The sequence below is a fragment of the Nothoprocta perdicaria genome, unplaced genomic scaffold (assembly GCF_003342845.1).
Source record: "Nothoprocta perdicaria isolate Ctin4 unplaced genomic scaffold, notPer1 scaffold_83, whole genome shotgun sequence".
In the NCBI taxonomy this organism is placed as follows: domain Eukaryota; kingdom Metazoa; phylum Chordata; class Aves; order Tinamiformes; family Tinamidae; genus Nothoprocta; species Nothoprocta perdicaria.
In genome coordinates this window covers 1432175-1457593 of record NW_020456121.1, presented here as the reverse complement: position 1 = coordinate 1457593, position 25419 = coordinate 1432175, and the positions used below count along the sequence as shown (strand labels likewise).

General features: G+C 38.4%; 1 protein-coding gene across 8 annotated transcripts in view; it reads right to left on the bottom strand.

Annotated features, from left to right (window-relative positions):
* Nucleotides 1-722: 722 nt before the first annotated feature.
* ZNF385B (zinc finger protein 385B) overlaps nt 723-25419 on the bottom strand; it is a 140950-nt gene continuing 116253 nt past the window's right edge. For all 8 annotated transcript variants that reach the window (XM_026052047.1, XM_026052048.1, XM_026052049.1 and 5 more), the window contains 5 exons: nt 19986-20148; nt 6503-6748; nt 5078-5256; nt 3857-3958; nt 723-2170 (listed from right to left, as the gene is read on the bottom strand). In XM_026052047.1, coding sequence (XP_025907832.1) covers nt 1952-2170; nt 3857-3958; nt 5078-5256; nt 6503-6748; nt 19986-20148 — 909 coding nt within the window. In that variant the 3' untranslated portion in view covers nt 723-1951. The remainder of the gene's footprint in view (nt 2171-3856; nt 3959-5077; nt 5257-6502; nt 6749-19985; nt 20149-25419) is intronic.

The window sequence follows — 25419 nt, the reverse complement described above, 5'->3', positions numbered from 1 at the left end:
CAACTTGCCCTTAGCAAGCCCATGTCGACTGTCCCCAGTCACTTCCTTGCCCTTTGCATGGCTGGAAAGGGCTTCCAGGAGAATTTGTTTTTTGTTTTCATGGAGACTGGCCCACGAATTACTGCTCTCAAGTACATTGCCACCACAGGGCATACATTGCGCTGTGCACTCCGGATTATAAAGTTCCTGACATTTTAATACCTCGGCTTTTATGGATTTGCAAMAGCCCTGTTGGCTTTGTATTAATCWAAACAGCCTACCAGTTAACTCTTCTTACTCAGCAATGATGAAGAAATGGTTTAGACAGAACAACTCGARCTCTTTAGTAGCTCTTGGTTATAAAGACAGCCCATCATGAGACAGGCACAACCCATGGTAGTTTTCTGAGGCAGGGAAAAAACAAGTCACTATCACCCACCTGGCTCCATCACCCACCTGGCTCCMCTGCTGCTTTCAGTCTCCAAAGCACTGAACGTCTCGAGCTCTGTTACAGAACTGCGTCAGTAAAGGCTCTAACAAGATGTAGCAGGAAAAGACATTCAGACGAAAGGGAATACAGGGTCTCTAATTATACTTTATTGCAACTCTAATGCTTTGCCGGCTCCTAAAGACTTTTCTTAGTTACATTTGTTTGTTCCAGGCATTTTTCCCCCTCCTCTAATTAATAAACACARGAAGCATCTATATTTTTCTTATTCTTTTATTGAAAAGGTACATTTAAAAAAATACACAGACATTTTACTATTATGGATTGCAGATAAAGATGCTCTAAAATTTAATTCTTTTTTTTTTCTTCCACCTGTTGTCCCCATTATCACATAATGACTTCAGTTTGAATACTACATATTGACATCACCTTTATAAAAGGGTTGGGGAGCTAACGAGAGGTGGCGCATTACTGCAATATATTTAGTAAACAGAAGAGACAGTCAATTATAAATATTTTATGTTCTGTACATTATTGCATTAGGGAGCCACAACATTATGCAGCATTGTTACAAAGGAAACTAGTTAGAAATGAAGAAAAAGGATCTTTACGTACAAATACATGGATCCATTGTCTTCTTGAACAACGCATGGGAGCTGTGCTAATGTGCAATTGTAAAGCTTTTTTTTTCTCTTTAAACATTGCTTAGCAACACCAGTGAGGAAACAACAAAATAAGTTAAACGAAAGTAGCAAACAAGTACTAATCTTAACTATATGTTATATGGCTTTCTATTTTTAATCTCTCTAAATAAAGTGTGACACAAAAGAAATAATTAAAAAAAAAAAAAGCCTCAGCGCTGCATTGCTTCCAAACCTCTGCACAGGAACTAAAATGTTTAAAATCAGACATGTGATACATCTTTAGTACTACACAAGATACACCAGCACTGGGGTCTAGGACAGTACACAATCCCTGTCAACAAGAGCACATGGAAAAGAAAAGGACGCAATTCATTTTTAAGATGTTATCCACAATTAAGCACTTGGTTCATCTACCTGTTTTCACACTAGAATATACCCCGTTGGTTTCAGAGACCTATTTACACAAGTGTGAGCAAGGAAGACCCTAGTTTTCAAGTCAGTCAGGAAAATATTTTACGTTTCTTGTTTCCAAGGTGCATCATACACATTTTTTWAAAAAAAACAACCACCATTAATAGATGCATGAATCTTTACCAGTATAACTCTATGAGCAATTGAGTTTTTAGTAAACCACTATTTGGATTGAAACAAAAAGAGACATTGACAAAGAGATAAAGAGAGAGAGAATTATCTAGACTCTACAAAGTCTAGACTCTACTACTCTGACGCAGTATCCGTCAGTGATGGACTTTGTGGTGTGGTCGGTTGACGTGTCACACTGGATGGCATTTCGAAAGACTTTTTAAAGTACTGACCCCTTTCTTGCTTTCCTTTCACCCCTTCCACTGGCCAGAGTTCTCTCCTCTTCGTATCGCTGCAATTAGTATGGTGCAAAGAGGATCGAGGCAGGCGTTGCACGGATGGGACCGTGGCCTGGCCGGAGGAGAGCCGGGGGAATGGCAGGTGCCTGGAACAGGGAGGCAGAGGGACGGGGAGGAAGGGACAGCGCTGACGATACCGCAGCAGCCGCAGCGAGCGGAGAGGAGAGGAAAGCAGGTGCCAGCGGCTTAATCATGTCTTTCTGGAACGCAAGTTTTGCCTGCAGCGAAACAAATGGACAAAACCAAAAATACCAGTGTAAACCKAAGCTCAGTTTTACATAAGGGGCAGCATTAATCCTGACAAAGCGCACGCTGTGGTTTTTCACAAAAGCCTGTTTTCCCATTTTCAGCTGTTCTGAAATTTTACCCACATTTTCTTACTGCCAGGACAATTTAAGCAACCAAACTGTAAATTTTAATACGTACAAATCTCTTGAGGGTAGGGGTAGTCACAGTGGGGTTTAAGAGGAAGCATAATTTGCAAATGAATAACATGACATTAAAGGAATTATTACTGTGCAAGAAAAATTGAAAAATGACCATGACTGAAGTGCAGAAGTTATATTTTCCTCCTTTATTTACACTTGAAGAAAACATTTTTAGAGAAGTACAGAGGTCAGAGATGAGAAACCAGTATTAATTCAGCCAACTATTCCCTTGTTAATGCAGAACCATTTTTTTCCCCCCTCTCTCTCTCCCCTTCCCCCTCCTTCTCTCTCCCTCTATATTTATATCTATATAAATAAATACATATATATATAAAGATCAATGCTGTAAAAAGTTTGTTCTGAAGTTATTATCATTCATTTTTTCCATAACTACGAWGGAGCTGGCACTGAAGGCACTGAATAAACTAACCAGAAATATATACAGTACATTTGAACTGAAAATGGCAAGTTTCATGTATATGTGTGGAGAGAGATACTCACATCCTTCTTTTGTTAACGCAGGTCTCTTCTTACCCAATACATTATAAAACGATGTATGACAGAAGTTAACAAGACTATTGTGTGCAGAACCTACTGAATGGGGAGATGTAGAGAAAGCCTATGGCATTTTCATTCAGCTCTATACAATTACAGAGAAACATTAATATCTCAATTTAAAGACTTTTCACATGCTTACTCTTGCACACACATATTTGCTCCTTTCTTCTTCCAATCTATAAATTGCTTTTGTACCTTAGATGGCATGCACTTTTCCCCAATGAACAAAATACAAGCTGAGTCATGAGCAAATAAACACATGGTCTCTGCTGAGCTAGAACTGGCCTGAATCTTGTCCAACTCTGACAGGCAGAACCAGCTTGGGGAATTCTTGGAAATGCAGGTAGTGTGAGAGGGGAATAGCTGGGGGGCACAAATGCAGGAGTCGTGCTTTGATAGCTGGTGACAGACACAACCCAAGTATGCAGAGAGGCCATCAGGTCTCTTGAAATCCTTGCAGCCCCTTTGCACATCTAACCCAGCACCCTGTTTCTTACATGCAAAGGATGAACATTGGTTTTTTTATATTTTAAGACCTGACATCGTTTTCCCTGGCAGCATCCATCATAACTGGGAGTTATCTCAAGTGCCCAGRAAGACTATCTGCATTTCAGCCTTCAAGGAGAAGTGCATTAACGCAGCACAGTTCCCACCTTTCCACCAGGCATACGGCTCATTCCGCATTCTGCTGATTACTCCTTTCGTCCTAGCAGTAAATAACTCTCACGCTGCTGTCTGAGTGCCTCTGACTGAGCAGACAGAATGCATAACTACCTCCAAACCTGATCCCAGTGCAGGCTCAGCCTGCAGGGGGAGAAACTCTGTGGAAGTGTCAGGTCTGTCATGTTCTTGTTTTTGTGCAGGAGTCCCCAAGGTCACAAATTCACACAGACAGCGATGACAAATAGGAATACTTACTGCTAAAATACTCGGGCTGCGCTGAAGTTTGTTGTAGGGACTATATTTAGGTTTCATCGGCTTTCCTGCAACTCTGTCCTTATGCCTTCTGCTGGAAATATGCTGAAATAAATATCACCACATTTAATTAGCTGTTTCAACATTTTTCAGCTTTAGGTCTAAAAGTGATTTATTAGCAGGATATCCTTAAGTCTCTGTTTGTAAGATAAATTAAGTGCTTTGGAGAAGAAAAAGATGAATTTTGCTAAATTAAACCTACCAATTTGGAGCACATCAACTAGAAAATCAAAAACTAAGCAAATACAGCTATTTCTGTGATCTTAGTTCCACAAATAATCGACATTTTGGCCAGTACTCTCTTTTTCTACTCAGGAAGCTTTGATAGCACTGTAATCACGAGGGATATTCAGAAACAGGAATATACGTCCACTCCAGCTTCTCCTACTGATGCCGTTCCAGTTGTATACATAATTCAGTATTAACTGAAGGGAGACCAGCAAGCAGGGCTATGTCTGTGTCATGCAACTTAATACTGTCTTAGAGATGACTGACATAACTGAATGACAGGGCACATTGACATAGCATAGCACCATCCAGTTAAGAGATTCCAGTCTAGGTATCAGATGCAGCACAGCTGTACTGGCAGAGGGCTGAACCTGGGTTAATTAGCTTGGATGAGAGCAGAAGTGTGTGTTGTGTCACTCCATGGCTAATGGTAACATTACTGTACAGTACTGGCAGTGCAGGCAGACCTAGAATGCACTATCTTAGTCTTCAACTAAGATTCAAGGCACATTCTCCCTCTCATGTTCACTGAGTATTAAAAAATATCCCTCAGATTACAAAAGCACCAAAGGAGGAATTCAGGGAAGCTCAACTCAGGATTTATTGCATTTGGGAGAGCAAAGTTCAAATCTACACTGCCCTGAACCATGACAAACTTAAAATACATCTACCATATTATTTGCTGATCCTGACACCTCTTCACCTTCTGCTTTACAGCTCTCAACCCACTTTTTTTTTCYTTTTTTTTTTCCCCCAGCTGAAAAAAAAATCGGTAAATTTGATGCATTTTTTAAAAAATCGATCCGGGATGACAGAAAATATTCCACCGAGTTCATTTTTTTTTACCAAAACATGTTCACACAAACCTACAGGAAAAGTACAACACTGCAGTAGAGTTAAAAACAAAGGAGAAACCTCAAGAGACACACAAGTTACCTGTTTAAGCTGAATTTCTGAGTTAACATGGACGTCACAGATTTCACAATGAAATGTCTTGTTCTGCAGTCCTGAGCCTTTACTGCCATTCTGAACCTTCAGCCGGGATCCAGGTCTAGGATAAGACTTAATGGGACCAGCACCATTTCGAGCCTCAACCATTGTCTTGTGCTTGGAGCCTAATGGACAAGAAAATGCAGAACTAATCAATAAACAGCAACATAAAACTAGTCACAATAGTCTTGTGCCTTCTTGTAAGGTGCTCATCTTCAAAACAAAAGAGTTAAAATCACCAACAAACCTAGATTAATACACCAATAAATCTAGATTAATAATGACTCTGCTTTTGATCAGCGTAGTTCCACCATTCCTAGATCCAAAGGGAAACCAAATAGCGAACAAGAGTTTGTACAAAGAGAGTCAATAAAAGCACACCAGGACACCGTCCCACTCTCTGAGCACAGTTTGTGGCTGTATGGCCCTGGTGACTGTCATTTATTCTTCTGCCAAAATCCATGTAGCTGATGGATGACATCAGGAAATGGGCATTATCCAGGCAGGGGAAAGCAACCCTAGCAGTCACTCAGATTTCCTGCACAACCTATGGTCCCTTTACTGGAGGACATGTGGAGGGAAAGTCCTCTACGATAAGAATCGATCACAATAAGACTTCTAGGCAGAAGTTACCAGGACTTCCTTTTTTGTCTCCAGTAGAGGTAGTTTTTAGGGAAAATAAATCTATATTAGACTTCTAACACTTAAACTTAATGGTGCCTGTGGGACCATTACATATCTGTAATAGGTACATATTTCATGAGCTGTACATATCACTAGATGCAAATAGAGGTGATGGTGATGGAATCCTTCAGCATCTTTAGTTGGAAGGAATGTCTGCTTTGGCTATCTGAAGAACACACTACACCTGTAAAACCAACTTCTCTGCTTGTTAACCGGCTTTCCATCACTAGCACATCAGGGAAAAACCATTAGGGATTGCTGTTTGAGAACTTCTAAAGGAATTAGGAGTGGAATGAGGGAAGAAAATATCAAAGATTCCGAGATAGAAAATGTAAAGAGACTGCCTTAAAAGAAATGAGAATCGAAAGAGATACAGAACTGTCATTTTAGGAACTTTGGGTTTAGGGAAGCCATTATGGAGGCATGACGGTATATGATTAGGTGACATGATTTTGTCATTTCAAATCTTACAGAAGTACATGAAGTTTCAAAAATTGTTAGAGAACTTCAATAAAACATCAAACACTATTGTCATTAACAGGAACATTTCTGTAACTTGCCAGTGTCAGTTTTCATTAAAAGACTCCCTTCAGTGAAGCGTAGCTACAACAGTGTCAGAAAATCAGCTTAATTACACTCAYTTCTCCTAAAACTCACATCTCCCACTTGTGTGGCACACATACTCACCCGTATTGTGGGCTTCTAGTTGTGACAAGGAATTCACAGCCACTTTGCATAATGAACAGTAAAGTAGTTTTTTGGCTTTTTCCTCTTCCGACTCGGAAGCTGCGGTAGGAGCTCCGTTTGTGCTCTTGGAGGATGGTGCAGAGGCTGCAGGAGCCATCGCGGCCCCTCCGGGCTTTGGAAGAAAAGCACCCACTTCTGTGCTGGGAGGCTGACTCACACTATTGGATTTYGCTTTCCCTTTATCTTCTAAAAGAAGAAAAACATGCATGTCATAATATGCTGCACACAACAAACCATGAAGAGAATGAGTGGTTTTAGTTAACTTAGCGTAATAGGATCCTGATTCAGCTGTTTCAGGCAGGACAGCAATATCCATGAAACCTTGCTAAAACTCGTCCACGAAATGTATGTAATCTGGGGGAAGCGGGGACCATCCTGATTTTCAGGATAGCAATGGGCACCAAAGACTCTTCCCTTGACATATTCACACCAGCCGCTGTTGCTGTCGTGCTGCAGGTATGGGCAGCCCAAAAGATCCCCTAAAGAAGCTGAGGTGAAAGGCTGGAAAGCACTCAAACATGCAAGATTCTGTCCTACCAATTATAAAAATACTTTGGAAAAAGCAATAAATTTGCTTTTGGAATGGTACAAAATTCACCAACTCACTGGCATAACACTCAAGGACTTGATATATGATTTCCCTCACTCCAATAACAGGAGTTGAAAGTAGTACTACACCATCCATGTGAACACAGCTGCTAATATTTTTAGATTTTCAAAGAATAATTCTGCACACATTTACAGACCTGATGGCTCTGATGCACCTTCAGTGCATTCCTTTATCACTTCACAACCATTAATCAATAATCCGGGCTCCTTTGGGACAGGCAGGCAGGTATTACTTCATTTTACAGATGGTGATCGCAAGGCAGTGAGATTAAATGTCCTAGACCAGTCTTAGCAAGGACTTTGGGCCAGAGCCAATATTCCACTGCATAATGATCTTGCTCCTTGCCAGTGTGCTGCCTACAAGAGCTCACTGCATTTTAAGCTGTTCAGTTGCAGGCCTTGTGGCCACAAGCTATCCTAATCATCAGCAGAAAAGCAAATTTGCCTATAAAGAACCTGAAATGGGAACAGCAAAATACAGTGGTTCCAGTGTGAGCAAGCCTTACAGAATGGACACAAAAAGTGACTGCATAGGACTGGGACCTGTTGTCTTTGTGAATAAGCTGCCATTGTCAGAAGGAAAAAGAAGCCACCTTGACAGAATTTCAATTCTATCCATTAGATAACATTGGCACCTGAGAGTTGCATTTTTTAAGGTTCTTTTGTAAGTAGAAAAGGACTAGATAACTGATTTTTGTAGATATTTACCGATATTAGCCTTGACATTTTTGTTCTTAGATTAACAAAATATCAAAGGCCAGCTCTGCATTTAGGATTAATCATAGTTGGATCACTTGCAGCACAAGCACAAAGAAAGCATGACATATAGACAAAGTATATAAAGAGAAGTGTGTGATTATGCAGACAAGCATATCCTCAAAGTTCACGCTTAGGTCTTATTGTCTCAGAAAGGACAGAAATTCAAACAATTCCACTTACATTGTGCTTTTTTTTTTTTTCCCCCTACTCATTGTTTATATCTCAAGATAGCTCACTTGGTTTTGCCATTAAGTGCCTCTGGACCGAGATCCTGAACAAAGCAGTGAGATCCATTTTACACAGGCCATCATGGAGTGGCAGTTTTCCAYGGCTGGATTTAACTGCTGATAGAGAAATGGCAAACCTCATTTCCCACTTCCACTCGCTTAGCCAGCTGCTATTAAGGGGGATTTAATTCTGTGCCTCAAATGCCAGCTGATGTAGCACTTCAATATTTAAAATATTCCCTGGATTTACAGTGTTTTCAGTATTCATAATGCTGAGATATTGTAGAGTATGCAATGTGCAACAACCTGGCAAGAAAATCTAGAAAACCAGACAGAAGTTATCAGTGCCCAGCTGGGCTAAATTCTGTTGGTTCCCAAGCTATTGGGAAGGACCTCATGTCACATCCCTGCTCCCTCCTTCGGAAAGCTTCCCAACACCAGCAAGCACTCATCCACCTTGGTGATATACGTGCATGTAGAAAGATGCCTCTACRAACTAGTATTTCTTTCCACAGTTGTAAATGCTTAATGCAGAACATCTTCACAAATCCTAATTGTAGCTTAATTCCCCCAGAAAGAACATGGAGCTAAGTGCCAACTCAGCATTTCAATGAGGCCAGAATTGYATTTTTCTGGCTTCAAAAATCAGTAAGTTACAGTTCTCCAAGTGCATTTTAGGTAACATCTTACTGCTTTCAAACTATAGCCTTTAAAACGTCACAACTTACTTTTGTTAGGTTTGAGACAGAAATATCAACCAAATACTCAACTGTGCAAAACAAACAAACAAAAAAAGCAGATATTAACTATTTATGAAGCATGAATAAGATCACTCATTGATATTTATAACACAAAGTTAGCAAATAACACCACCAGGCAGAAACAAGCAATGTAACTGGCCAAGCCTGAGCACACCTATACCATGGCAATTGCTCTATAAAACACAGGCGGATGCTTAGATGTGGCTACTGGGTACTTACTAGTTCTGAAGGCAAGAACTGAGGATAGGGGAGAACAGGCCCAAAGTTGCACCCATCCACACCCGACCCAAGTGCACTAGGCTCGTCCCATCCAGACAAGGCTAAGGAGTCCCTGATCGCCGGCTCTCTCAACTGCCCAGCTCTTTAAATTAAGTTTCTTTTTTCCTCCAGACTCCAGAGGAGTAAATCACTGGTTCTTACTGAAGCCTGAATTTATTTTGAAGTAGAGCCCAGGGAAAAAATAAAGCAAGTTAATTAAGTCCTGCTCTGGGCGCTGTAATAGCGAGTGCTGCTGCTGCCTCCTGCCTCCATTGTTTCAGGCTGCTTTGAAGTTGTTTTTATCTATTCAGGGTTGTTTAGCTTCCGTCTGTGTCAGCACCACACTAGAATTCAAGACTTCTTCCTAAAAATCTAATTAGCACTGCCACAGTTTAGATTTGTGCATCACACAGAGCCAGAACACACAGTGGGATAAAATCTAACGTGCTCAATCTTTCTAGTTCCTTCCCAAAGTTTAAGATCAGCTTAAAATGATTTATTATGTGCAGATTATGCTGCTCTCCCTACAATAGCTACCACATAATTTAGAAGGAAATCCCAGCCCAGCTAAGGGAATGGGTTTTGCTCTTAACTTAAGGTGCAAAAATGAGACCATACATCACCTTCCCTAGGACAGTGGGGCTCACCTGCAGCACAAGCACAAAGACACATTTCTTTTTTTTCAGTTATATTCTTTCTTGGTCTCTGGTGAACAACTGAAGGCAAACGCCTTGTCCCCCACGCACAGCCCAGGGCTCGGGGAGTCTGTGCAGGGTGACTCTTTGGGGTGCAGAATGTAAAAAAGAGCTTTTCTTTCTGCTCGCCATTCCATTAGGCAGGTTGATTTTCAGTGTGCTTTTCATTGAGTTCACTTCTTTTGCTTTGTGATTTCTGCAAGGTGTTTACAATATATCCTCATACATAAATTTATGCACATCATAAATTTATATTCTAAAATGTTCTCTTATGGCACTAAAATGTGCCTATAGGTATTGCTTTCTAGAGTTAGGAAAACACATTTTTTCTGTTCTTGGCTATGAGTGATGACTTTGATATGTTTTAGGCAAAGGAGTAAGACAGAAGGCAACGTGGATATCATGAACAAAATATACATGCTATTTTCAGGAGAAAGGCAACCTCAAAATTCAGTTTTTTTTAAAAATAATGATAACCAACACAAGCAAAATGTAAAAAAGCATATGCATGTATAAATAAATGAGAAACGAAAATGATAAATATACTCTGGACCTGCAAAATAAAACTCTACAATAATTTTTCTGTTTCACAATAGCCTGTTCAAATAGCAATTGAAATAAAATTAAAAGATGATCCAAGGTAAAGATAATGCACAAGACAACACACTTGCAGAAGCCTTTTCCATCATATCCGTGTCATCARCTTTTGGACACTGAGCTCTAGTACCATCAGAAGAAAAAACCTGCATATAACATACACCTCAGGCACTGAAACATTACTAAATATCTTAGAGCATCTAAAGCAGACATGGAATATTTCATTTCAAAATTTTCATTTCGTTTCACTTGAGCATTTCAGGAATATTTCACAGATAGGAAGCAATTCCCCCAATGGCTGCAGGGGCATCTGTGCCCCACAGGAAAGGGGCAAGTCCTGCTTATGAGCCCTGCTGCCAAGCTCCAGCTTCATCCCATCCTTCACGTCCCCCTGCTCAGACCGCGTAGCACAGAAGTGGACTTCAAAACTGCAAATCGCCCACCACTGCTCTAGGCAATCCCACACCAAGGCTCCTTAGAGGCTCATTTGATAGTTCCCTGTCCTAGAAATGGAGTTTTATTTTTAGCATTTGTCTACCTGCCTGGTAAAAGAACGTAACGGAAAAACTATTTTCAGAACTATGGATGTTCATGATTCTACTGTGGGAAAAACAGTGACTACTTGGGCTTTCCTTTTCTTATCACAAAAACTAGAAGGGCCATGTGAACTGCAACACAATTTCCTTTATGTGAGACAAAAAAATGAACAAAATAATTTAACATGTAATTTGATCAGTGAATGGTTATTTGTGCCTTGCTAGCACACAGCAAACTGATGCACGGCCAGGTGCTGAGGCTTTTACATTATCAGCCTTGGTTGTGGTGGCACATTACAAAACCCACATCACTGTTGAAGCAATGACTTTCTAAAATGTGCATAGCTTGATGACTCTGAAAAACTTTAATGAATTTCTGAATATGCCATTTCCTGTGGTAACCGAAGCTAGGTGATTTCTGAAAAGGGTTTATGTTTTATTTAGGGGTTCCATAGCACCAATACTTAACTGCTTTATGCCATTTCTGTAAGGCAAAGATTGTATCATGATACCCTCCAATTCACTTAAGCTGAGCTACATGACACTGGTATTACTTTCAAGTGCTGAATTTGGAAACTCATGGAGACCCTGAGGTRAGGCATGCAGAGCTGCAAAAGCAGCAAAGCTGTTCTGAGCAAAACCAATTCTAGAGCTCTCCCTACAATTTCCAGTGGCTCCAGATATGACTATGAATATGGGACTGTATTCAGCAACAGCAATATGGGAGGAAGGAAAAAATAAGTCACCTGATCAATAGATCACATTATTTGACTGATCAACTGTGTATCAAAGAAAATCAGGTACATTAGCTACAACTGTATGCAAGAAGGAACATTGAGGTGACTATCAGAAGACAAGAAGGGCTCTTCTCAACATGCTGCTGGAAAATCTCTAATGAATAGCAAAGCAGACAAGAGCTCCAGAAAAAAAAAAAGGCAAATTTCTTCTTGGAAAACCTTATCTTCCGCTGGCTGTGATAGAGGAAGCACGCATTGAACAATTAATTATCCTTTTTATGAAAAAAAGATGAACATTATGAGTAATATGTGCCATAAAGGCAACAGCAAGAAAGCAATTAAGTCACCAGTGGTCACAACCTCCGCAGCATTCATAAGCACTCTGTCCTACACTGGCAGCATTCAACAGAAACAAAGGGCATTTCATGATTTCTTCACAGTCATTAAGACAGAGTTAGCTAACTTTGATAAGGAATTTCAAAATCTTGTTTTATCCCCTCTTTGCTCAATAATGAGACTCTCATGGGTGTCAGACAGAATACCTACGTTCTCCCCAGTTCTGCAGTCCATGGAGAAATGAGGCTGAAAAGCCCGCAGGGCTCTGCTCTAGAAAAACTCCACTGCAAATCTACATGCAAATCAGACAGTGTGTCTGTTAACTCTCTCCTTACCCTCAGTCTTGTAGAAATTTTCCCCCTTTCACTTTGAACCCACTTGACAAAAGGCCAGGTTTTGCATAATTGAAAGATTGTTTCATGAAATAGGTATTTGGCAGATCCTAAGAAAAAGAATCTTGTTTCCATATGAAAAAAAACAAACGGAAGCTACAAATACAAACCTTTTCATCTCAAAAACAGTTGTACATTGAAATAAGCTAAAACATGTATTGTGGTGGTACTGAAGCTACATCAGGAAATGCTTGAATGGCTCTGAAATATTGAGTTAACTCTGCAGCTACCCTGATTATTAGATTAACTGCAGCGCTGCTCTCAACTGGCTGAGCCAAAGTATCATTTTCATTTGAGGAGTGTTGCTTGTTTGGCCACCTTACAGCACTGATGTTCACACTTATTAATTTCTTAGCTAGTGTATTTTTGCTTTGGCATGCCAAAAACCCTAGGGAATTTCTTACAAAACATCAGGCTTCTTTTAGAGTACAAAGATATTTGTAATTAATCAGATTGCAGATACAACGTTATAAAGGTTTGTTTGGAAAGTCTGAATGTGTGTAATTCATAGSGAAGTGGGCTGATGAGCATCAGAAAATGTAGAGATGTGCACACCAGAAAAAAAGCTATGGTGGAACATATATAAAAGGCATATAAGCAAGGGACTGCACAAAACTTATTATATACCAAAGAGCATTCACATTTCAAAACATGTTACTTTATGTTTCATAACACTACAATTCCTTTGTCCAGAAGAATAAGGCACAAGAATAAGATTTGATTTTGCACTGTTAGGCAAAATGCACAATACTGGTACTATCTGGGCTGTTTGAAGCAAACAGGGCAGCAAGCTTATTGTGTGCCTCCGTTTCACTTGCTTGTCTCCACTTCTGCTTTTTTGCACTTGTAATTCCTTCCTTTTGTTCTGTCCCTCTCTCACCCGTGCAGAACCTCCTCCCAGGCAGTAAAACCAACAGAAGTGATTTGCTCCTTCCCAGCTCTCTCCGAAAGACCGCGGGCTGCAGGGCTACATCCACCTCCCGCGCTTCTGGGCTTCAAAACACAGCAGCCGCTCACTCGCCCAACTGACTCCCTTGCATCCTAGTAGATATTTGCAGGCCTGCGAAAAGCTCCATCCCAGTCTATCACTTCTGTTCTTCAGGAACTCTTCCTATATCCTCCTTCACACCCTTTTTTGAAAAGAGATTTAATTTGAAAAGCCATTTTTTCTCTTACAATTTTCTGATTGAACACTGTGTTCGCTGGTTAACGCGGGTGAACATAATTTCTGCGTGTTAGTTCTGGAGAAAGTCATTTCACTTGCAAACACAAATACACATCATCTTCTAACTGTATGTGGCAGGCATCTATTTTTTCAGCTCTACACCTCACCCCTGTTACAGAAGCTTGGGAAATTTTTCACTACAAATTTGTACATCATTCAGCAAGATCTGCTACTCTGCCCACATCTGAACACAAGYTGGATCTAACTAAGGGACATCTTCTAACTATGCCCAGCATCTAGCAAGGCCAGATCTCAGTTGAAGGAATATGCAGAAAAGTGAGACTAGAAGTTGGAATCGCCGGGCTGTTTTGTTATACAGTCGTCAATTTTCTTTTAAAGTTATCTTTACCTTTCCTTTTTTTCTAAGCCATGCCACTTTGTATTGGCTGGAATGAAAAATAAGTTAACATACACATAGAAAATTACAATGCAATTTGGGTAAAGCTTGATATACTGTTTATGAACTTTTGTCTTGGCAAAGGTAAAAGTACATGCCGGTTTAGCCAACATTTTTCTGACATCAAATATTATTTTGTATCTTACACTCCCATTATGGACTAAGTCACATTTATTTTAGAGCGCAAACTTTCTCTATTTGTCTTTATAATGTTTTAATAATATAGGAATATTTAGAAATGTAATACTCAGATTACAACAAACATATTGTGTTCAGCCCAGGCATCCTTCACTTCTACTTATAAAAGCCTTGGTTCATTTCCTAAACTATAAAAGTAATTCCTCTTCCTCCTCCGTCTATGACTCAAATATATTGCTAGAAACATATTTCGTTTGCAGTTTGTGCAAAATAATCTYAAAATTCTACCCACAGCTGCTAAAGTGTTTTGGAACTCAATATAAAATTTATGGGTGTCTAAATAAATGAATCAAGAAGAAGTGACATTCTGCATGCGAGTATACTCTCATGGGGCTCTCTCTGAACTACTCATTCACTACCTGCCCAGGCAGAACTGCCACTGAAGTCAACTATGAAACACTCATCTTCATTTCAGCTAAATGACATCTCTAATTGTGCATTCTCACTCATTTCAGCAGTAGTTTCGCCCGAGAACTGAGAGTATTCAGTCAAGCCCTCAAGATTTAATCAATAAATTGCATTTCAGATATAATTTGCCTAAAAGACATGAAAATATTTTAGCTGTCTTTGAAAATAATAAGCAATCCATTGTTTGTACATATAATTTTTATATTATAGGAAATATAGCGTATTTGTCATTTTAATTCAAGAAAGTGATAGCTGTAGAATTAAGACTGCAAAGAAAGCAAAGGAAGATTTTTAACAGACCTACTTAAATGCCTGACATGCCAGCTACAGAAAAGATATTTCTGCCTTTTTTGCCTCTTTTTTTTTCTTTTTAAAATATTGAATGTCTGAATAATTTTGTTTCAAATTTAAATTCTTGTTCTCCCGCTTTCCTTCCGTCTTGTGCATTCTCCTAGCAACACTCAATAGGAGGCAATTTTTCCATATGTTTGTATTTCAGATGCTGCTTAGATTTATATTGCAAAAATTAAGATTAATACAAGTAAAAATAACATTTTCAAGAACAAAATCACATAAGGGCTTAATGCTGCATTACTGGAGAGTGGAGTTGTGTAGTTTTACACGCTGAGGCCTTTTCCTGCACTCAGCAAATGCTGAAGGAAGCCACCAGCAAGCCTGTTTTGCCCCATTTGTAAGTGCATCTTTTCCAGTAAAATAGTTCTGCTTCAAAAATAGGATAACTTTTTCTTGCCTAGTAGATAAACCAAAGCATTTTGAAGCAACACAACCCCAAGGGTATGGAATCAGAGAATCATTACAGTTGGAAAAGACCTTCAAGATCACTGAGTCCAACCGTAGGCCCATCACCACCGTGCCTGCTAAACCATGTCCCTAAGTGCCTCACCTACATGGTTCTTGAACACTGCGAGTGACGGTGACTTCTACTGGTGACAAGCGAGTGATGGTGACACCACTTCRCAGGGCAGCCTGTTCCAATGCTTCAACACTCTTTCATGACCTGTTCTTTTACATTTGAAGACCATAATCACTCAAAGACTGAAAGAAAAGGAGAATTTTCAAAACTCTAATTCTACAAACTCAGTGTAACCTCACAACTGGCACCAGTCAAAACCAGACAAGACTTTATTCAACCACCATCTGTATGTATGTGATCACCAGCATTTCCTTATAACAAACCTAAATCTCTGGAATGAGAAAAAAGGGCCTTTCTTCCTTGGCAATATATATTTTTAACGAGCTTTGGAAAACTAAGAGGAAACAAACAAACAAACAAAAAACCCACACACAAACAAAACACACACATACAAGATGTATTCCCAACTGCAGTTGTCTCTATTGGGATAAACATTTGTCTCATATGGGATAAATACATTATGGGATAAATACATATGGGATAAGTACATAAAGGAAGTAAMAATAATATGATTTTAATGATATGGGACACACATGATTAGGGAAAAAGCAGAACACCCAAAGAGAGGTTAATTAAATCTTGCAATATATTTTAATGGAGAGCTTCTGCATTTAAATAACTGTAGGAGAAAAAGCCTGCCATTTCTTCAAAACAAATTCTTGCTTGCRTGCATTTCTGACTGATGCAATGACTGCAGAATGAAAAGACTGACCTTTTTCAATTTGAACAGCAATTGCAACAGTTCATCAGTGTAATGGTGTCAGTCACAAAGCTTCCTTTTCAGCTAATGGCAGCTACAGTCAGTTTTCGGTAGGGGTACAGGATTTGATACGTGCTATTTAGCATTATTTTAGACAGACTGAAGAAATACCCAAACACGTCAAGGTCTTTCCACAAGTTCATCAACACCAAAATGTGCAAAATAATTGCCTTTCCATTCAGTTTGAAAGATGTCAGACATAGAAGGACAAGGCTTGAAATTTCTCTTTTGAAGAGGGGAAAAAAAAAAAAGGACAAGAAAGGAAGAGCTTAAAGCTCAAACTTAATGTCACCCTTTCTTGTTGAGAGGCAAGCTCCTGAATAACTATTCCTTCCACAGCTGGATGCATATAATGACAACACTACTTCTGGGCTTGCCTCAACTAGTATCTTTAGTAATAGAACACGTATATTGAAATTTTGTCATAACATAAGGAGCAGAGCTTTTGAAGTCTACATGATTCAGGAACGTTTTAGTCAGGACAAGAGTATTAAAGAATAAATACTCTAGAAGCATTGTGTATTTTGCGGTTCTTATGACAACACCTATATAGCAAGTAACCTAGAATCCTTTGAAACAAATACAGTAGAGTTCAGTTGTGGAAACCTCATGTGTCTACCTTCTTGTGTTTCTTGGGGATTACCACTTAAAAAGGCGTTTATTGCAGCTATGCAGACAAGTCTTTTCTTTAAAATGAGTGGAAAATAAAATGATGAGTGGAAATAAATGCTAAGGTGAAGAAAAGGGATTTTTTTTTTTTTTTTTTTTTTTTATGAGAACTGGCTATCTTTGGATATTCACACGACAGAGATGCATATGGAAAAGCTTGTAAGTTTAGCATTGGCAGGAAGATTTCTAAAACAAGCAATAAAAATGACACTGCTTGGGAGTGTCCTGATGGTGCAGTTGTGAAACATGAACTGAGCCCTCMAGAGTAAATACCACACTATTTAGGAATGAAAGGAAGGAATATGTTTTTTTTGTTGTTGGTTTTTTTTTTGTTTGTTTTTTTTTTGTTTTTTTTTTTTTTTTTGGTCAAGCCCCTAATGGGGAGCGCTTGCTGAAAGGAAAATGACAGATGGGACCCTCAAAATCAACCTTTCTATGTCTGAATGTCTGATAAAGTTTGGGACTTGCCAATCCCAAACATTGCAGCCAGCAATACACAGCTTTCCAGTTCTTCCTGCAGTTATTGCCCTGCATAGGAAATCAACACAGAAATACTCGTATGCTCATAGGATGTCATCAACCAGACACAACGAACTTAATGTTCAGTTAACAAACAATGAACTTCAGTTCAGTTCTGTTGAACTGAATGGTTTAACTGCCCTGACACACAATTACAGAACAAAGCAGTATTAGGAGTCACCAGGATTTGAAACGGGGTTCAAAATCTGGCTTACCTGAGGTCATAATGTTATATAGCCCTATACGAGTCAGAAGAAAAAAAACAGTTTTCATAGTTGGATCATCCAAAAGGTTCATCTSGAACTACAAATTCTTAAGTAGTACAGCCTTCTCATCTTACTTGAATGAGGACTGAACTTGAAATGTCTATATATAGATATATGTGTGTGTGTGTATATATATATATATAATTCCATAAATAGCTCGCTCTCACAAGGGAAATGGTTCATATACTGAATGCATCAAAGATAGAAAAGGGTCTTTCATACTCTGAAACCTGGTTTTGACTCCTTTAAAGCATTTGCATTTACTTTCTGATGTTTATATCAAAACAAAATGCAAAGAAGGTGCGACTGCAATCTTCCATCTGCTTCMTTTCAAGTTATTTATTTTTATTTGGAATTGGGATCAAAGAATTCCGCTGTGTTTGATAAGCAGCGACATTTCAGCCCGGTTATTATTACTGGCATTCCTAAAGCCCATCACTGTAAGCATCTAGACTATGTTAGCCTGCAATCACAGATGCCAGTCTTTTATTGCATTCTCAGAGCTATATTTAAACACATCCTAAATACTCTAAGGCGTGTCATGTTGTAGTTGCTGGCCCTGCCCTTTTCCAAAGGAATGCCTTCCACTGCAGCTGATCTTTTTATGTTACTCTACTTTTTTTTTTTAAACACACATACAGCATCCTTCAGCTGTATTTCACAGAGAATTCCACATTTCTCCTAACTGCCAGAAAATGTTTAGCTATATTGCCATGTGATTTATTTTGAACATAGGAACGCTTGCAATAGCATAATCCAATAAGCACAGACGGTAATCGGACTAACTCATGCAAAGTAATCAATTGTCCCTGCTTTGACAGTAGGTTGCTGTATGGCATATGGCATATCACAACCTACTGTCAACACAGTGACATAACAACGTCAAGAGCAGATTTCCCTTGTCATTGGATTAGATTGCATTATTCCCTCTCCAAAAAAATGAACATAGCAGTGAATGATTTTAGGTATACGGCACAGGGAAGAAGAAATCTATGTTAGGGACAGATTGTAGTCTGGCATTAAGAGCTGCATGAGATAGCTCCAGATTTACATAAAACAGAGATGGAAATGATGCTGCAGTAAAAAAAAAGCTTCTGAAATTTACATTATTTGGGCCAAAGTCCTTTCATGGGGGAAGGCACTCTATGATTACATTATCATGTTGTTTTAATCATAAAACTAGTTTTAGAAGCTTTAATGGAAGTTTTCTTAACTAAGTTGTCTTTTTTTTTTTTTTTTTTTTTTTCCCTCTCCGAGGTTTTACAGAAAGTAAGAATCCAAATAGCAAACACTCTGGAAATGTTCCGTTAATGCTCAGTTTCTTCTTTGAGAGAGAACTGTCCATGACATCCACTTTATGGCATTTGAGTAAAGCTCGGTTCTGCTGAAAAGGCTAGTAAATAGCTAGTAAGGCAGAAGAAAATGTTTTGGCTGCACACTACTAGAGCAACACTTAGGAAATGCAGAGCTGCTTTTTCCTGGTTGACAAGAACAAGACGCTGGTCTACCAGAAGTCGAGGAAATTCTTGTTTTGTTCAGTAGCAGCAGGCTGACAGAACAGGAAGGCTTGCACAGTTCCTGCAGCTACTGGTAATGATCACCCTCAGATTACTAACATGGGAAAGAAAAAAAGAGAAAGCAGAACTGTGCAAAGCTGGTGAAGTCAGGCAATATCCATGTCAGGGAGCTTCACTTAGTGTATCATGGGTATACATGCATATTTGAGCAATATTATTCAGAAAGGAAACCTTTTTTAAAAGACATTTCTTGTGCCTCAGATTTCAAAGTCAGTTAAACCTGTATGTCACAGACTTGTCTCCCATCCTGGTCCCCATACATCACTTGTTGTTGCTGGACGAACAGCATCCATAGCTTAAGAAAGTAGACATCACAAGAGGGTCTCAACTTTTTGGAAAACAAGCAAACAAGCAAAATACTTGAGCATTTAGGTTTACCAGATATTTCAAAGACGTAAAAAATGCTTTGATAATACCAATCTAATCCATTCTGTATAAGAAAGTAAACAGTTTAGAAAATACAAGTCACGGATCAGTTTCCTGCAATCAGATTTCCTCATACAAACAAAAAAAGGGAAAATTCGACATATAGAATAACAACAAGAACAAAAAAAGTCATTGACCTGATTTGTCAGAGAGGTTGGCTGTGACTGGCGTGGTGGAGCAGGTTGTATTAATCTTTGCGCTGTCCTTGGAAGAACCAACTTTGGGTTTATTTTTCGTTGCCTCTAGTGCTTTGACCTTCTTGGCATGTTTACTTCCTTTGTAGTGGGCCTCGGCCTGGCTCTACAAAGGAGAACACATCAGGCTTACTTGGTTTCGTACTTACATATAACACAATGGACGATAAGGCAGAAGACTGACACTTTCAATAGTAGGCACCTAGAAAATTTAGGAGCTCAACATGAACAYTTTTTCTAGATGTAAAATCTTGTATATTGAAAGGGTAGGATTTTAATGAACAGTATATGTTTTTGGTAACTTGAACAAGATGCTTCGAGATTTAAGTTCTGTCACTTCTAATGCAATTCTTTGCTTCCAGAATTCCAGTTACTTAAAGATTTAAGGGCTATACAATATAAACACATCCAACTRCAAAATATCATATTCAGTTTTCATGCTCTGTTCCCTACTCTTTACTGAATATAGTTAAAAAAAAGTACCATGCTCTAACATGATCAAACAATCCATCTCTCCCCTTCTGTTTGATCTAGTACAAAAGTCATAAAGCATTTTCATCATCACACGGCAGCTGAACAACAGCAATTCAAACTGCCATTAATGACATTATGGCTTAACTATTAGATCAAGGAAGAAGGGATAAAAGAGTAGAAACATGATATCTATAAACTTTAATAGACCCAAATGAAACATAGGAAACAAATTATTAATCAGTGATGATTGTTCTATAAACTGCCTGGCATAATTTTTTCCAAAGACTAAGAAAATTGGAATTCTAAGGACAAGGAATGGAGGAGCTTATTTTTTATCATCATCATCTTTGATAAAATCTTTTATATTTAGCATGTTCCTCTTGCTCTGCTTAAATGTAAGAGAAGTAATGCGTATTAAGATGAAACATTTACTTCACCTGTATCATAAAACTATCCGTAGAAACTAGGTCAGGGTTTTCAAAGTTGCATAGTTAAAACTCAACTGTGCCTGTTTTTCAATGACTTCAAGTCCCCATTAATCTTCTTGATTTTACCTGACCTGCTCTGCTACCTCAACAAATCAGGCCTTATCTTCTCCAGCTGCAAAGCTATGAAACTATGTGCTCAGTCCACAGTTTGGAAATTTCAGCTATATTAAGTTTTCAGTATTTTTCCTGACTCACTAAAAAAATCATCAAAAATGAGCAATGCACATAGTTTTACACAAAATACAATCTACTTTTGTAATATTGCATGTTATACTATTTAGTAGTAGCTTTGTATCACTAGTATTAAAAAAGTCATTGCTTTAATGATTGGGGATACGCTAGTAGGTGCCTCTATTGAAGGTTACATATTAACTAATGTGTTAATAGTGCAGTATAATTCAAAGTAAAAGGCTCAGAGAAAGCATGCTTCAGGCAACAAGATGACCACATCTTGGCACCTGGCATATAAAAACATCAACGCAAGGAAACTTTTACTCTGTTCATGCAAAAACACATCATCTCTCTCCAATTGATTAGGACTATTTTACTTAAGTTCACTGTGTTAAACGAAGCAAGGCATGAAACAAATTACACGCTTTATACAAAGCAACTGACTGTGTCAGGAGTGGCAAACAGGGCTGCCGTAATGAGGAAATTTGCTTTAAGGTCAGCAGAAACAGGCATCATAGTAAAGTCACCTCGGGACAACACGTAGCAGTRATTTTTTGTCACACAGTAGTGCATAAGCAAACAGCAGGACCAGCTGGAACAGGTAGGAGAATAAGTACAAAACTGTGCCTGTTGGAGTTAGCACAAAAATTATATGCACTAGTGGAGAACTGYGACTAAAACAGGGGAGTGAAGCTCCTAAATGCTAGAGCACTGAAAGTGCTTCTACACCCTGGGGAACACAAACCTTTCTGCCTCCAAAGAAACAGCAGAAGTGACTTGTTCTGGCAACATCTTTTCTTTTGGGGGAAATTCAGCAAGCAAGCTGAATTCAGAAATGCTGCCAGGTTAAGTTTTATCTTGAATGTCTTAGAAATTGAGAGGGTTTTTTTTTTTTTTTTTTTTAATTTTCTTTATAGAAAACAGTAAAGTTTTTACTCATTAGTAGCTATTAAACTATTTTAACACCTTTGGAAATTAACTTGTTTGCAAACACAAGTAAAAGATTACAAAGAAACAGCTAAATGACTACAACCACTACTATGTACACTACTTAAAGGGACACTTGTCAACTTCTGGGTTGGAGCTACTGAGTGCTGAGCGGTGGGAGAGGAGCACAGATCTGTTGCACCTTGTTACACACGTGTGCCTTAGGCAGGCAGAGGAGCTAGGTATTGTCACCCCTGTYCCTCTCCACCCTTGCTGGGCTTGGCCCATTTCATTTCAGCTTTGCTGTAGCTACATGCAGTACCAGGAGCAGTGTTCACCATCAACAGAATTAAATCAGCTACTCATGCAATACAACGTACAAAAATGCAAAGCTAAAAATTGAGGTGTATAAATATATAGACATAAATAAAAAGACCYTTGCCCATTCTTATACTTTTAACTGTAGCATGAATGAGATTTTCCACTCAAATGTTCTCCAGTTGATGATGTCCCTTTAAATATTTGGACAATAACTATGCTCCGTGCGTACATGTGCTGTAGGTAGGATCATATGCTGCCTGAGGTGGAAGCTACGACATAAGAGACATAGGTGCACTCAAGAGAAAGGCTTAGTAAGTCAGATCATTGATAATAAGCCTTTCTGCTGATATTTGCAATAATAGTGCCTGCAATATCAGTGATAACCTACTACAGTCTTTGATTCCTTTCATTCAATCCTCACATAGTGCACATGAGACCTGTTGAGAACAAACAAGCCCAGGCAGAATTAATATTAGGATCTCCATAAATACAAGCAAAGCCCCAAGGAAATCTGGTGAAYGGCCTCCTTTTTGATTTCATTGACATGTTTATTGTAATTGTTATATTACCAATTTTGCAATTGTACATTATGTAAAGCCAAAAAGCACAGCTGTGACAACCCAAGAGTGGTTTCTGAACAACCTTTTCCAAAGTAGTTTGACACCAATCCATATTCCTTAGGAGAAAACATTATCTATTCTTGAGTTTAAGGTAGATGGAGACAGAAAATCCACCTTTGATAAACTGCTTCAGTGGTTCACTCAGTTAAGCACGTTAGCATTTTTTTTTTCTCTGAATTTGTCTAGTTTCATTGAGCAGTGACTGGATTTTGTTGAACCTTTGTTAGGCTCTTACCACACATCTCTGTTCTCTAAGTGGGAAAACAGATACACTTTTCCATATGAGGTTCATCCCTTGTGGTCCTGAAGCAATGTTTTCTAAACACGCAAGCAGTATTTTCTACCTCTTTTAGACAGAACAAAAGTTCAGACTTATCTGCTGCAGGACCCAAATCATTTCCTGATTTGCTATTTCATGGAAGAGATTCTCCCATCTCGTTTGGCCTGAATTTATGTTGCTAAACCATCCCTATATATTTTTCTGCTTTAACATGAGCAATGTGCTTGTGTAGAATTTGCAAGAACTGACATAGACCAGACTTGTCCATTTCTGGACATAAAACTCACGATATATATGAATTTCAATTATAGTTTTAGATTGTCGTATTTTTCATTATTTTATAATGGCTAAACTTCATTGGCATAGCTTAGAAACAATGAGGCAAAGAGAAAAATCTGTGCAGTATATAAAACTGTGATAACAGTGATGCAATATTCAACTGCTAATTACTTCCCATATTTCACCCATGCATCTTATTCAGCAAGATCTAAAAGGAGATCTAACATTTTTAAAAACATTTTTATTTCCGTAACTACATGATTTATTTTATTCAGTTACCTTTTGATAAAATTATTAGCTAAAATAACAGAATACAGTTCTATGCTGATATTCTAACTGTATTACAAAACTCACTGCTCTTCAGTTTTCTGGAATAAAAAAAAAGAAAATGATGGTAGKCTTGCTTCACATTTACATATGTATAAGTACTGATATATATAGACATAGATATAAATAACTTAGAAACATAAAAAGCATACAGATTCTTTGATAGTGATATTACCTTTAAGAAATCTTTAAAATTCRGGAAAGACTGCAGTACAAAAGATGACAGAAAATTATCCCTGTCAGGAGYAGTGACTGACAGTGTATTTGAAATCAGCACTATTCATTTTGACAGCTCTTAGGTGAGTGAGTTTGAGAATCTATTTGGTGTGTGAATGACTAATTAACTGAATTTATTACAACTTGAAGAGATGAAATATTCATTTACAGGAGTTTTCAATGGCAACCTCATGCAAGGTTTGACTACATCATCTGTGCCTGGTTCAGACTGCRTGCATGTGCGGTATTTTCAGGTTTCATTAGGATCAACTGGCWTAGTTCTTTAATCCAGCTGGATGGAAATAGATCTTTGAACCTTCAGCAGTTAAGGTGAATGCCTGAACCTACTACAAGGTTATCCAATCTGAAATATATGTGGAACAGTAGCCAGCCAGGCAGGAAAAAATCTGAAGTGTCCACAAGTGAAGCCTAGGTTCATGTCTAACATCTGGTGAGTGCTGTGACTAAAATGCAACTGAGTATGGTGGTTCCTATTCAAGGAAATATTATTCTAATTCTATCCTATCTATTATCCTATTCTATCTATTATTCGAATAGGTAGCTCCTATTATTTCTCCTCTATTACTGTGCCTTTTTGAAAGTAGGAATTCCAGTCTAGATAGGAAGACTTCTCAATATTAATTTGTTCAATATTTTTGCGCTTGCAGTATTCATTTTTAACCCTGTATTCTCAAATTCTTGATTTAATCAAGTTAATTTCAATCAATATGATTTTTGTCTGAAAGCTATAAAATAAGACCTAAAAAAGTGCTGAAACATAAGTAACAGCATGTCTATTGAAAGCAAAAGTCCAAGCAAGGGGGTGACTTCTGCAAGTGCTGAGAATTCATAGATTTTAACCTTTATTTAAGTAGAACAAGGATTCTAAGAATGTCTGAAAGTCAACCTGTGCAACTTACCCAAGCTTGTGGCAAAACTGAAGAGAATTTAGATTTCTTAATTATAACTAAAATGGACAATTGTGACAAACAGTGGGAAAACCTTCTCTCCTAGCATTCAAAAATAAGTGAAAAGATAAATACATACAAATACATATTATATATTAAAGTACATTATCACATCATGCATAGCTTCTAGATATCAGGCATAATATGACATTAAATAATGATATAATTAAAAATCTATACCATATTTAGTGCTGCAGTGGAGCACTGAACTCCAAATAGTATTTAGTGATGCAGAGGAGATCCTGAACTCCAAATATTTACGGACATTTTTCATTAAAATTCACTGGGACAGGACACAGGTATAAA